At 50.8% G+C, this 14103-nt stretch overlaps 1 protein-coding gene across 1 annotated transcript in view; it reads left to right on the forward strand.

The window, feature by feature from the left end:
• Positions 1-14103, forward strand: part of LOC144728062 (SH3 and multiple ankyrin repeat domains protein 2-like) — a 370189-nt gene that overhangs the window by 340127 nt on the left and 15959 nt on the right. Inside the window, exons 19-21 of the mRNA XM_078607344.1 lie at positions 8603-8738; positions 10543-10623; positions 11562-11599. Coding sequence (XP_078463470.1) covers positions 8603-8738; positions 10543-10623; positions 11562-11599 — 255 coding nt within the window. The remainder of the gene's footprint in view (positions 1-8602; positions 8739-10542; positions 10624-11561; positions 11600-14103) is intronic.

Below are 14103 nucleotides of genomic sequence, written 5' to 3' on the forward strand. Positions count from 1 at the left end.
AATCTCCCAAGACGCAATGCTTGTATCAGGAGTGTAAGAATTTATTTGATTTGATGACACGATGCGTATTCCTTGCTCAACAAACTATCGAGAGAAAGATTTTTTTTTGCAAAGGCAGCCCTTGAAAGCTTTAGTGCATGCTTGCGGTGGCCTTACAAAAAACAAAAGAATGCGTTCAGTCAACAGCTCGGAAAGTCTCGCAGACAGATTTAGACACGCGGCGAACATCGGCAGATTTTAAGCTGCGGCCACGGTTGTTTTTGACTTTGGCTGAGGAGTCGTGAAAGTCATTTCCCCGTGAGCCACTGGAAAATATAATGTCAGGACGGCCGTGGACAATTAGCGGCAATGTTTTCGCGTGCCGCAATTTTCGTAATGTAACGAGGTGACTCCGATTGATTTTTTTTCCTTGCCCAGTTTTTTCTTTTTTACCCAATCCCAATTGGTTCCCCGACTCGGAGGTTATTGCCGCGTCGTAATACCCCAAGGTACGGTGATGATACTAATTGATGCGGCAATAACAACATTTGTAATTTATAAATGACATTTGGGGTTGGATCGCGTGAGTAAAATGTGCGTCGTACGCAATTCTCCACCAGACAGGGCCAGTTAATAAAAGTTGTCACGTGGTGAACAAAAAACTGCCAATGTACTAGGGCTAAAGCGACACCGTTGTGTTTAAGAGCAATCTCACAACATTCAACAAATGAAGCGGTAATGCATTTGACCACGTTTGTTCATCACGTGACAACTTCATGAATTGGCTGGAGGAAGGTGTGTATCAAAAGGGCTCGCATAACGCGCATGCATAATGTACGTTGACTCAGTAATCTCCCCCCCCCCCCACACTTTGCGCAAGAGCACAGAAGTGTCGTCACCACATCTACGGCTCTATATAAGGAACGAAACAGGTGAACTTCTCCACAAATCTGGCTGTCGCCTGATGAAGCTGGTTGTAATTACTGGCGGAAACGTCATAACCAGATTGTCGAGGTTGTGGCTTGGCTCTCCGACACACCGGTGGTGCTGTACTAGTGACGAATTGGCACGTTCTGTTTACGTGACACACACGGTGCGAAATAAGTTCAACACACATCATGTTTGAAGGTGCTCTTGATACTTTTGCTACGTATCTTAAGCCAGGTTATTTTTGTTCCACGATATGTATTCATTGATCAGCAGGATAACTTTCAATCTTGGCTTAGGAAGGTAGTTACACGATCCTTTCTAAATTAAACTAAAACTTGTTTTTATTTTACCAGGTAAGGCTCACTGAGCTTTATAGTTTTTTTTTCAGAAGCGACCTGGCCACAAATGATAGCTCAACGAAGTGGCTCATCACGTGGAAATTGAGAGCAGGAAAATACTCTCAACGCGTTTTAATTCTAAATGTGGAGGGAAAATCTGGAGGACCCAGAGAAAAATCCACGCGACCACGGGGAGAACATGCAAACTCCAAATATTACAGGTGTTAGGGTCGGGATCGAACACACATGATACCACACATCCGCATACATTTCAGTGGCATTGCCTACAGTTTGATGCCAGGGTTCTTACAAGTGAAAATAAAAATGATATTTCGTTGATATTTTTTTATTATAAACGCGTCGTTCAATCAAATTAAAGATGTCAATCTATCCAAGCACGTTATCTTATTATCACCAACGCTTTTCGCCGGGAACCTTCAAGCCACAATGTTTTCATCAAACACCCAGCCGCTTGAAAGTGTTTGCCGTTGATATTTGAAACGCTCTTTTTTTTTTAAAGCAACTTTGCAAATTATCTGACCCGATGGCTTAAGAAGACAACGGCGGACTGGGCGTTTCCACTCACACTGGTTAAAGCCACTGCAGCGATGACAATCGACGCCAAATTGACGGAGGAAAGAAGCGTCCATTGATTGGCTCGTTCGAAACATCGCGTCGTCCTCCACCGACCCCACGTTAAAACACGAAATCTCGTTTCGAGTCGGAAGCACTGCACGATCGGGAAACTGCCACGTGGTCGCTCCTGCGTTTATTTGCGTGGCTTGAACAACCCAATTCGCCATTCACACCCCCCCCCCCCCCCCCTCGGCAGGCGGGATGCCACGGTGTTGCGAGATGTTAACTACCTCGCCTGGTATGCGGGAGGCTGGGGGTTCGATCCCGACCCTGACACCTGCTGCATATATTGAGTTTGCGTGTCTCTCGCTCTCCCCCTGGTTGCGTGGATTGTTCTCCGGTTCCTTCCAGTTTTTCCCCTCCACATTTAGAAACAGCATCGTGCGTTTAGAGTATTCGGCTGCGATAACTGTCCACGTGATGATGGGCCACTTCGTTGCGCTATCGTTCGCGACGGCCAGGTCGCTTCTGAAAAAGGGCTGTGCAGCTCAGTGGGTGGTGCCTTACCTGGTCAAATTAAAACATAAATTGTGAATAAAAAATCGGGCAGAAGGATGCTGCCTGCCTAACCCCCCCCACCACCCCCCCCCCGGCAACAAACAGCTGCTTCACGCTGACCTTGCAAATGAGCTGCGCGGTTACCGACCTCGCCCGGCGCGCCTCGAGGGCTCTGCTCACGTGACGCGCACGACGCGGCAAGCTCCCCCCCCCCCCGTGTAGCCCGTAACAGACTGTCGTTAAGCCCGCCACCACCCGACACAGACAATTAGTGAGGTTTTGTCGCGTAAACAGAGCGTGCCAATTCGTTACTCGTACAGCACTAACCGGTGCGTTGGAGAGTAAAACCCACAAACATTTACAATTCGAGTACGACGTTTCGCCGGTAATCACAACGGGCATCATCAGGCGAAACGTCGTACTCGAATTGTAAATGTTGTGACGATGTGTGACGAGGGCGAGGGGGTGAGAAATGTGACGTCACATCAAAATGCACAACTTTAAATAAATATAGATAACACGTTCTACTTAATTAAATAGACTTTTTGATAAATGTTTTCTCCTACAACATCAGAGTGCAGCGCCACATTAAATACGCACTACAATGACAATAGTTTAAAGCGATTTAAAGCATGTTTTATATTTTGGGGGGGGGGGCAGATCTTTGTGATGTCATATTTAAGGGGGGTCTGACTTTATGTGACGCCGTGTGATGAAGGGGGGGGGGGTCAAAAATCGTCCAAAATCGCGTGACGTCATTTATGGACGGCCCCCTAACCGCTACCACCACCGCTCCCCAACCATCACCCTCCCCCCACCACCCCGCTTCTCACCCCCCCCCCCACCCAAACCCTCTGGCCGCCTGGCCTCATCCGTGCCGGTCGTCCTTCTTGCTGTCATTCTCTGACTGACAGCCTCGCCAGCCACTTGGTGCCGCCGCGTTCCGGCAGGCTTCGCCTCTTTTTAACCCATCGGTTGCCTTGAGCGAGCAGCCTGCGTGCCTGCCTGCGACTCGACCCTTCGCCTCCACACTGCGAAGTGCCTCCCAGCTCGCGAACGGATTTTGCGTTGTTCGCGAAACGAGAAATTACGTTAAATTTAGATTTAAAGCTTTCGTGACTGAACGGATTAATATTCTTGGTTCTGTCGGTAAAGTCACGTAGAAGGGAAATAATAAAATAATATAAATATAAAACAATACAAATTATCACGACGTTTCGACTGCAACACAAGCAATCATCGTCAGGTGTGAAATCCACAGCAAGAAAATTTGAAAAAACGAGTCCATCTGCCCAACTGCCAAATCGCTGTCTGTGGTGCTGACGTTAAGAAAAAACGCCACTTTTTTTCAAATTTTCTTGCTGTGGATTTCACACCTGATGATGATTGCTTGTGTTGCAGTCGAAACGTCGTGAGAATTTTTATTGTTTTATATTTATATTATTTTATTATTTCCCTTCTACGTGACTTTACCGAAAGAACCAAGAATATGACATCAACGTTGTTTCAGTTTCAAATATTCGACCGTAACGTCGCGTGGATGTACTCAAAAATTGTAAATGTTGTGGTTTCACGCTTCCACACACCGGTGGGCTAAAGTAGTGAACTATTTGTCTTTTGTCAACGTGACACTTTTTTGCTGATTGGCCGTGTCGGGTGGTGGAGGGTTACGACACATTTATAAATAACGCGATCTAACCCAAAAACGTTGATTATGGATCTTCAGTGTTGACAGAAACCGAGTCAGGCCTTCAGGTTAAATTGGAAGCGACCTTTTATCAGTTGTTGGGATTTTGTGTAGGTTTTTCAGCAGCAGAAGGAGGGGTTAATAGCTTGAAGTAGTTACCATGGCGATGCTCAGCTGTTGCTAGGAACCCACCGTTGTCACGGCAACAGCGGAAGTGCTGCAAACCGTAAGAGGATGGCATGATGTGACATTTGCGTGGTTTTCGTTCATTAGTGATGTAATTTGAATATATATAAGACAGTGTAGGGTATTTTTCAAAGGTTGCATCGCACAAAAGCATTCGCCGTATAAGCATCCAAAAATGTGTTTCGGTCAAAAGAAATAATTGCGAAATGTCTTAACGTATGAGTTCTGTTGTAAGCGTACACGCACGGTGCAGAATGCCTCTGTTAAAGGCTGCGGCCTTGTGGCAGAAATACATTGTGATCGTTAGCGACAGGGCCGGGAGGCTTGTTGAAACTGCATGCTTTTTCATCATGAGCTTCAGTCTGTGGTGGCATGGGTTTTAATTTGAGACGTAAGGGTGTGATTTTTCATCTTAACAAGGACTCAATTTGGGCAGTGTTTTAAAAGTCCATTAATCGGTGATTTAAAAAAAAATTCTAAACTTATAATAATAATAATGAGACAAAATAAAATCCTCAAATGTTTGCACCAGATATTTTTTAACATATGTTAGTTTACTGAAGGCTGTTTAAGCCTCAAAGAAAATGGATGATATGGGGACACGGGGATGGCGATGTGAAGATTGTGGATGCCCACTCAAAGAGCGGCCCCCTTCTTTCAGCAGTTCCAATGGAAATCGTCGATGATTCCACAACGCACCCAGGCCAGCTTGTGCCCGCCCTCACAGTCGGGCATATTTACGGAATACACCACGCCGCCGTTGACCCTGGCCATTGACCGAGCAACCCAACGTTCCTACCAGCTCTCTCCGTAGGAATGTGTTAAAACATTGCCAAAAATTGAGTGGTTGTTAGGATGAAAAATCGTCCCCTTAATAATGTCTCACATGAAAAACTCATGCCACCACAGAGTGAAGCTCTTGATGAAAGAGCATGTGACTTTCCCCCCCCCACCGCCACGCACGTGGAGAATTCACACTTCACATGAGAGGACGGTATTGGGCGATGACAATTTTAGTTTGGCGGGGGAGAAGGGGGGGTTTGGGGGGTGTTTTCGGAAGTGGGGAGCTGTGATGGCAGTGGTGTTAGCGGTGGCGGATGTGATGTGTGGAGCAGCGGTGCAGTGGTTTAGCGCACACTGGGCGGCATGGTGGCGAGATGTTAACGACCTCGCCTGGAATTATACACTTGGTCGTGAGTTCGATCCCGACCCTGATGCCCTGTATATTTTGAGTTTGCATGTTCTCCCCGTGGTCCCGTGGTTTTTTTTCTCCAGGTCCTCCAGTTTTTCCGTCCACATTTTCTAAACACGTCTTTAGAGTTGGCTGTATGCCTTTTGGCGTCCTCTGATCTAACACCATTTGAGACGAGGTTTAAAAGAAGCTGTTTGTAGTGTGGACAAATCAGCTTCAAAGACAATGCATATATTATCAGAGTATGTTTTATTGTGGTTAAGCCAGTCATGATTCCTTGTAAAAGGTTTCAGTTTGGTGTTTCAACTACTTAACACCTATACTCTTTGCTTCTTTCGGTAAAGTCACGTAGGTATAAAATAAATTAAATCACGACATTTAGATTGCAACACAAGCAATCATCATCAGGTGGGAAAACCACAGCAATATTTTTTTCTTTGCTGAAGTGTTGCCGTGGTAAGAGGTTATACAGGCAATCGAAACGTCGTGATTTCATTTATTTTATTTTATACCTACGTGACTTTACCGAAAGAACCAAAGAGTATGGATCCCTGCAGTCACGAAAACTTAAACTCTAAACTTAACACCTGTTTTGTTGCCAGATAAAAGGGGAAAAACCTATTCTCACGTCTTTATAGTACTTGTCTGCTGCTCTACATATCCACGTGATAAGCCACTTCGTTGAGCGATCATTTGTGATCGCCAGGCCACTTCTGTATAAAGAACTACATAGCTCAGTTGGCCTTATCTGGTCAAATAAAAAAAGTTTAGTTTCATTTCAGAGTCCCTCCCCGCCGCCCCTTGTAAACGGACACTGCAACTCTGTGCAGCTCACTTCTTTCATTCTCTCTGCTACCTCTCTTCCCTCTCTCGAACTTGGGCCGTCGGGTTCGTAGCTCAACAACAACAACCGCGGTGATTTCACCACGGCGTTTGTGCCAGGCCAGGTGCACGTTAAGTGCCACGTGAAGTGTGAACCGAGATCCGATTCCTGCTGACGGCCAACGTCGGTGATGAATATCTGAATCGAATTCTGGGCCCTCCATCGGTTGACTCACACCATAAATAAGTACCTGGTCCGCTGGGTAAACATCAACACTGGTGTTGGCCACCCTCCCCATCGAGCACCTTGCCCGATTTCACAGGTGCTCGCTCACAGGTGTGATGGCGTTGTTGCTAGCGGCGGTGTTGGTGGGGGCTGCTCTTCGTAATTGTAACAATAATGACGATCGTGATCGGGTTGGTTCTGGTGAAGGTGTTGGTGGTGGTGGTGGTGGTGATGGTGGTCGTGGTGATGCGGCTATGGTGCTTGATTGTGTTGTTGATGGTACGTGTTGTGGTGGTGCTCTTGGTCGTGATATCATATCAATGAATCAATACCGGCCCGCTTTTCCGAACTGAATCGAGTCGCAGGCTCAGCGACTCCACAAAGGCCTTCTTCCACCCTGCCCTGTCCTCCGCCAGCGGCATTAACCATAGCTCCCGGATCGCCGGTCTCTCTTTGGCCAGGCGCACCAGAACAATCGCGGGCGGCAATTTAATAATGACGGCTAATTGCTATGAAGAAGGGCCATCACCCCAAAAACGCCACCTCCTCTATACTCTGCCTTCTAAGGCAGTATTTATTGATGGAACATCTTGAGGGTTGTTGATAATGATAGTGATGAGGATGGTGATGAGTGAAGTTACAGTTATGTTCGTTGGTGATGGCGGTTGTTGATGGGGAGCGGTAGTGTAGCGGTTAGCGCGCTGCGCTACGAACTCAACGGAACGAGTTTCATTCCCGCTCACAGCCAACACTGGTCCTGGACCTCACCTAGGTGGACTCAGCTTAAAATGAGTAGCTGGTGCAATGTGTAAACATCGCCACTGGGGAGGAGTTGGTGTTGGCCACCCACCCCTTAGTGTGCCATGCCGGCCTTCATAGGTGCTCGTTAACAGCACTTGCCCCAACAGTCTGTTAAGACTATGCGGGGGATCTTTGTTTGATGTTGTTGATGGTGTTGTTCAGGATAATCTAGAGGTTGGTAAGTTTCTCTCCATGTTGAGTTGTGAAGCAGACCCACAAACGCGTTATGGGGGCACAGCGAGGGCTGCCGGGAATCCGCACCCGTGTTCGGGTGGCAGCAGCAATTGTATTCTGTGTTGAACTTGATCCCAATATGATGTCACTAGTTTTGATAATCGACCGAGCGCTGACTGAGCAATGCATCCGTGTTTGGCCTAAAGTGGTAAAGGTAGCAACCCTAGGCAAACCATGAAATTCCGAAATTTGGGGAGGAGGGGGGAGTACTGCTGCTCCACATTCCTCGTCAAGCAGCATAAACCATCATCACGCGAACTCCGGCCCATCCTCGCAGCGGCAGCGGCTTTTGGCTCAAGCCGTCGAACAAAGGCGGTGGTCACCGCATCGCGCGGCACTTTCGGATGCGCTTCTGCGGCCGTCTGGAACGCTCTTCCTTCCGATATTAGGTAGCCACTGGAGCTATGCACCTTTAAATCATTGACAAACTCATTTCTTTCGAACCTCTTTTTGTGTATTTAGTTTGTTGTCATTCCCCCGTGCCTCCAATTAGCACGGTTGGCTGCGTACGGTGTGAAAGAAGTTCACCAAACATATGTATCCGTGCATTACACCCTCGACTATACACCCCTTGCCATGCTGTGTATGCGGATACACAGCTGTCATGTGCACGACTGCACCCATCGATGCCTGCCAGGCGCAACGAGCGTGCGCGTGAGTGTGTGCATGCGTGCGCTGCACGGGTAGACTTAGGCTGTGCATTCTAATAGCGCAGTGTTCTTCACTAATTTTCAGAGGGGGGAGTTGGGGGGTGCCACTTCAGCCATCAGTGTGAGGTCCGTCACACGTCTGAAACCATTTGTGACAGCAGTATGATGATGATGGGGGGGGGGGGGTGTTTTCACCATTTGTGTCTTGTCGGGGGACCCGCACGTCCGGGTACCGCACTAAAGGCCACCAGGGGCCGCCAGTGGCCCCGCCGCGGTGGCCTTGCAATGAAGGACACCGGGTCATCGCCTCGCGGGTTCGGCTCGTCCTCGGGCCCTTCGTTACTCGCACAAGCGAGAGCTCGCGCCTCCTGCCCCTGTTCTCATTCCTTCTCCTCCTCCTCCCTCTCCTCCGCGGCGGGGCAGGTGAACGGCGAGAACATCATCAAGTGCGGCCACAAGCACGTGGTGGGGCTCATCCGCCAGGGCGGGAACAGCCTGGTGATGAAGGTGGTGTCGGTGAGCCGACGCCCGGACCAGGAGGATGGCCTGCGCAGAAAAGGCGAGGGGCCCGGAGTGCCAATTTTTGTTGTGAACCGACGACGCGTTGCCTTGTCTGTCCTTCCGCCGCACCTCCGATTGGCACGGTTGGCTACTTGCGGTGCGCAAGAAGTTCAACGTCCCACGTGAGTTTGATCGTGTTGCATTGCGCTGCGTTGAACGGGGGGCCACCGACGTTTAGACGGAGTCGCCGCTGCCAATACCACCTGGCAACACGGCAGCGTTTGCTCAACGGGGTCGACTCTGCCGATGAGACCCGGAAGGTCGGAAAAACCGGTCCAGAGTTTTTTTGCTTCGAGACAAATTGCTGCTGCCGGATAATGTTGGTGTGGAAAATCCAACAGGCCGATTCGTATGTTGGGGGAAACGTATCGCTCGCTACTGACGTTGAACCACTGGCTCAGGCGTGACAGACAGGTGATGAGCGCTGTAATACGATAGAATCGTACACCCGACAAAATCACCGATCAGAGATTTGCCCATATATGGAAGAAAGTGGACGTGGCTTTGGCCGAAGGGGCATGTCTTTGCCCATATATGGTGACTGCGGATCGTTAATCGAGATTAATTGATTCCGCTCAGTAGATCCGTAATGAACAAACATCAAAAATACCGGGGTTAATCGTAACGTGCGGAGTTAATCGTCGTGTCGATTCATTGCCGATCGATCCGTGGATTGAGTCATGATGTGACACGCCTCCCCAGCTTCATGTGATTGGCTAATATCATCGAGATCGGTGATTTTGTCGCAGTCCGCTTTTATCGTTACGCACAGCGGCGCCTCAAACGCCCCCCCCCCCCCCTCGAGCATGAAATCGCCTTTTAGGTTTACATTTTACGCATTCGTTGGCAGAAAGTCGTGCGCCCACGTGCGTCTCTGCAAACGCTCACGATGGAGGCAGCCGTGGCGGCTGGCGGTGGCGTGGGAGGGCCTCGTTTTTTAGTTTTTAACTTTTACGAGCCGAGCATTCAAGCCAAAAAATGTTAAATTCCATCCTTTTTTATTCTCTTCACAAATGGCCCCGGGACCGTTAGGAATCGGGCGTTGCGCATTGCTCATTCATTAAGCGCACAATCCACGTGCGCTTTGCTCGAGCGCAAGACGCCGCTTATGCAATCTTTGGACGATACCGCGTCCGAGTAGTTTGAGGATTATTAACCCTTTTCCCGTTCCGAGACATCTGCCAAGTTTGCAGGGTGCCGGTGTGCCGTTCACTGGCGAATCTCGGAATGTGGCGAGCGCTTCAGCGTTGATTTTATTGAAAGAGGCGGAGCGCCTTTGTTTTTAAAGACACTGCACTCACCGCAGAGAACTGTAGCGACACGATCACACTCTATCATAAGCTGGCGCCAAAATGTGGCACACGCCTTCCTCCATGACCTAGCGGGAGCCTCGGTACCCATAAAACAATGGCGCAAGTTTTTAATAAATCTCGATATTTATCACGACCCCACCCCACGTGGCCCATTAAAGGAGGTCATGGGTACGATCCTGACCCAGACGCCTGTATATTTGGAGCTTGCATGTCTCTCTCCCTGTGGTCGTGTGGTTTTCTCTGGTTCCTCCGGTTTTCTCCTCCACATTTAGAATCACGCTTTTAGGGTATTGAGCTGCTATAAATGTCCACGTGATAAGCCACTTCGTCGAGCTATCATTTTTGTGGCCGGGTCGCTTCTGAAAATATCTACATAGCTCAGTAGACCTCAACCTGTTAAAATATTTATTTTTTTAGTTTTCTAGTTTAATTAGTGCCACACTATCACAGCTATCTCTCTCTCGCTGTCTCCTTGGTTTGGTTTATCAGCTCCCCCACTGCCAAAGAAGTCCCAAAGTGCCACGGTGTCGTTCCGTTCCAAGTCGATGACGGCCGAGCTGGAGGAAATCGGTGAGTGGCCTTCGGCAGGGCCGCTGCCGCCGGCGATGACGACGACAACGACGACGGCAGGGCGGTGGCGATGGCGGCGGTGGAGGCCTCGCTCTAGAGAAAGGGCGACCTCGAGAGAGGCCACCGCCCCCCCCCCCCCCGGCCAGGGAGTGCGTGCCGGTTTGCAAACCCCCAGCAAGCGGTAGCGGTTGCTGCCATAGCCCTGGGCCGTTAATCTGTTGGTCCCCAGGTTGCGCCCCCCTCCCCAACACCCTCACCCCCCGATATACCCCCTGTTTCTGTTGAACACTTTAAAAAAGATTCCTTTCTGAAGTGAAGTGTGCCGTTAAACCAAAAATGTAAAAAAAAATGGCTTCAAAGCTGCGTCACGTTGAATCAGTGTGGGGCCCCTGGCCTTTTCCCGAACTAATTTTTGGGGTAAACAATGTGCAGGGTAACTTGAGGTTCCATCTTTGGTTTACGACGCCCGCACTGGGAAAAGACGACACGCGGCGAGAAAGTGACCCCACCACCCCCCCCACCCCCCGAGCTGTGTTCAACAACAAACCCGAGCCGCAGCCCTCGCACTAGGCCCAACCTCACGCTCTAACCCTCTGACTCGACCGATAACCCTAAAACCGTCGCCATGGCCGTAGCCTTGTTGCTTGAACCTCAAGGCTGTGTGCCAGGATATTCTCGATTGGCGAACGCATACCCCACGATTCAAGAAAGACGCCGCCGAATGGAGCGTGGGCACTGGCGTCGATCTGTGTCGCGTCTTTCACCGCGTGTCATTTTTTCCCTGAACTGCGGCCGTCTAGAGAGGCGCCGAGCTGAGGGGGGAAACGGAGTGGGGGGGGGGGTCCCCCTTCAACCACGCACTGTGTGTGTGTATGTGTGTGCTATATTTGTGCCCCTGAAACAATTGCACCTTAACCGATTAATCTGTGACATTTTAGACCAAGTCTTGCAGCGATGTTTTTCATCACCCCTGGAGGTAAAGAGACTTGCAGTCACCAGGTTGCATAACATTTTACTGTCGACGTTTTCGCTGTTTGCAACAACAACAACAACAAAAGATGGGCGTGATGAAGCGGCCGCACCTGCGCTCGAGATTTACACCCCGCGGACTTTGCCGGCATCCCGGCGCGTCTCGCCGGGCATCGCTTTGCGCTCGCGTTAGAAGTTTTATTTTCCGTGCGCCTCGCAGCGGCCACGTTGATGGGCCTTGCCGCCCGCCTGCTGGCATCGCCCTCGTTCTCTCCCTGAACGAGATTCGTTAAACACGCGGAGGGTGGGGGGGGGGCGTTGCAAGTGGGATGCCGCGAGAGAAGGACCTCCCAGGAGTATTTGGTGCGCGGGTGCCCGACGCTCAGCCCCACGCAACTAAATTCCGTCAGGCCGGGCTTTTATCCAAATGGAGACAGAGATAAGCCCGCTCACGAGCGGCGAATCTCCCGCCGCTTGATTTCATTTGATAACTTCTGAGAGATGATTCCACGTTCACAGCGGTTGGGCTCCCCACCCACTCCGCGGGATACAACGCCGGTTACTCCGATTGCGCGCCGTGCAGGAGCGCGCACGCCGCTCATCGGTGAACGTTCGTTTGGCGTTTGGAGAAAACAAAAAACGAAAGCGTGGGGAGTAAGGAGGGGCCGCGTGCCTCGAAACGGGCCCAGGGTTCTGAGCTTCACCGAAACGGATAAGAGGAACTACATCCGTCGCTGAGGGCCCGCTGCCCGTGTAAACCTAGTCGCAGTGCAGTGGTGTTTGTCGGCCTTTAAACACGTGCCTTCATCAGAGGGGAGGGAGCGTTCAAGAGACAGCGGGCTCGTGTACATCGCTCTTATGATTCCGAGGGCTGCCGACATTTTACGCGGGCCTGAATGTCAGGACACGTCGCGTTACGTTTTGAGGGCTCGCGGAAAAAAAACGTAACGCTTGAGCGCAAAGCAAAGCCGCCCCCTCCGCAGCTGTCCCGGCTAAACGGGATTTCCTCTCGGCGTCGTGCTTTCAATCGGACAAGCGGCGGCTGGCTCCTGTCCCGCCGCTCGCAGCGCATTGATTGATGACCCCCCCGCCCCCCCCCCCCCCCCGATTTAAGAAACCGTCCCGGAGCCACCGTATAGGTCCACGCTGAGTCTGTCATTTTCACAAATCGCCCGCTTTTAAGCGACGTTATTAACGCGGAGTGGGGGGAGCGGGGCGGCGGTTGGGGGGACTTGTAAGCGTTATCGCCCTCCGGGGAAACATCGCAAACGTTGCAGTTCTTGCCAAAGCGCCGGCGCGCTCCCCGCATTAGCGCCTTCGAGAACCCGGCCCGTTAATCATAAAAAGGCAGCATCGTGCGCCGGAGCCGTTTCCCTCTCTTCGCGACCGTAGCTGCCGTTCTCCTTGCGAGGGAAAAAAAAAACTGAAGTTAAACCCCGGGGCGTAACTAACGCAGCGCGGCATCCGCAGGACGGAGCAAGGCCATTTAGTTCACGGCGCTGTGGTCGTTATCGTTGTCGCCGTCGTGTTCGTCGGAGACACGCCGCTGCGTGTGGCCGCACGGTCCGTGAATGTGCATCACCATCACACGCTCACTCACACGCGCTCACTCACACACGCTCACTCACATGCGCTCACTCACACGCGCTCACTCACACACGTGGGCGGACGGGTTCACAGGGCCGACGAGGCCCCTCTGTACCACGTGTCCCATCGCACACAAAGACAAAGTTCCACCCCCCCCCCCCCCCGTATAGCCTAAACAAACTATTGGAGCAAATGCTTTTAGCGAGCACCTAATAAAGGCCGGCACGGTACACGAGGGGGTGGGTGGCTAGCACCACGCCAGACCACCTTTGTCTCCCGAGTGGCGCTGTTTACTACGCACTGCACCGGGTACTCATTTGAGGCCGAGTTGACCGAGACGAGGCCCAGGACGGGTTCAGGACAATCGTCGCTGGTGTTGGCCATGAGAGGAAATCAAACTCGGGTCGCCGGATTCGTAGCGCAGCGCGCTAACCACTACTCAACCTCTCCCATCGTACACACACGCAAGCGTTCTGATCATATGGGGGAAGACCGCGCATGCCTGTGCCACAACTGCATTATTTTTTAAACGGCATTTCACGTCAACATTTCCTCGACTTGAGTTGCGGAAGCAACAAAGCATGCGTGAGCTCAAAACCGTGTTTAATATCACAAACATAGTCACGCCCCGCGGCATCGATGCCACATTTACACGCGGCATCGTCTCTATCCGCTCGAGTTTGCGTGCACCCATACGTGCGTGCATACCTACTTACATACATGAGACACGGGGTATATATTGTATACGTTTCCGCATGTATACATGTATACGGAGTTGATTATTGCATTGCGAAATCGTCACAAATTCTTTCCCCCCTTCTTGTTTCTGTTTTCTCCATTTGTCGCCATCTCGCATTCCTCCGCCTCCTGTAAAATTCTCTCACCCGCCCCCCGCCCCCCCGATTGACCTAAAACCAATGTGCA

The sequence above is a fragment of the Lampetra planeri genome, chromosome 27, assembly GCF_965212315.1.
Source record: "Lampetra planeri chromosome 27, kcLamPlan1.2.h2, whole genome shotgun sequence".
Lineage (NCBI taxonomy): Eukaryota > Metazoa > Chordata > Hyperoartia > Petromyzontiformes > Petromyzontidae > Lampetra > Lampetra planeri.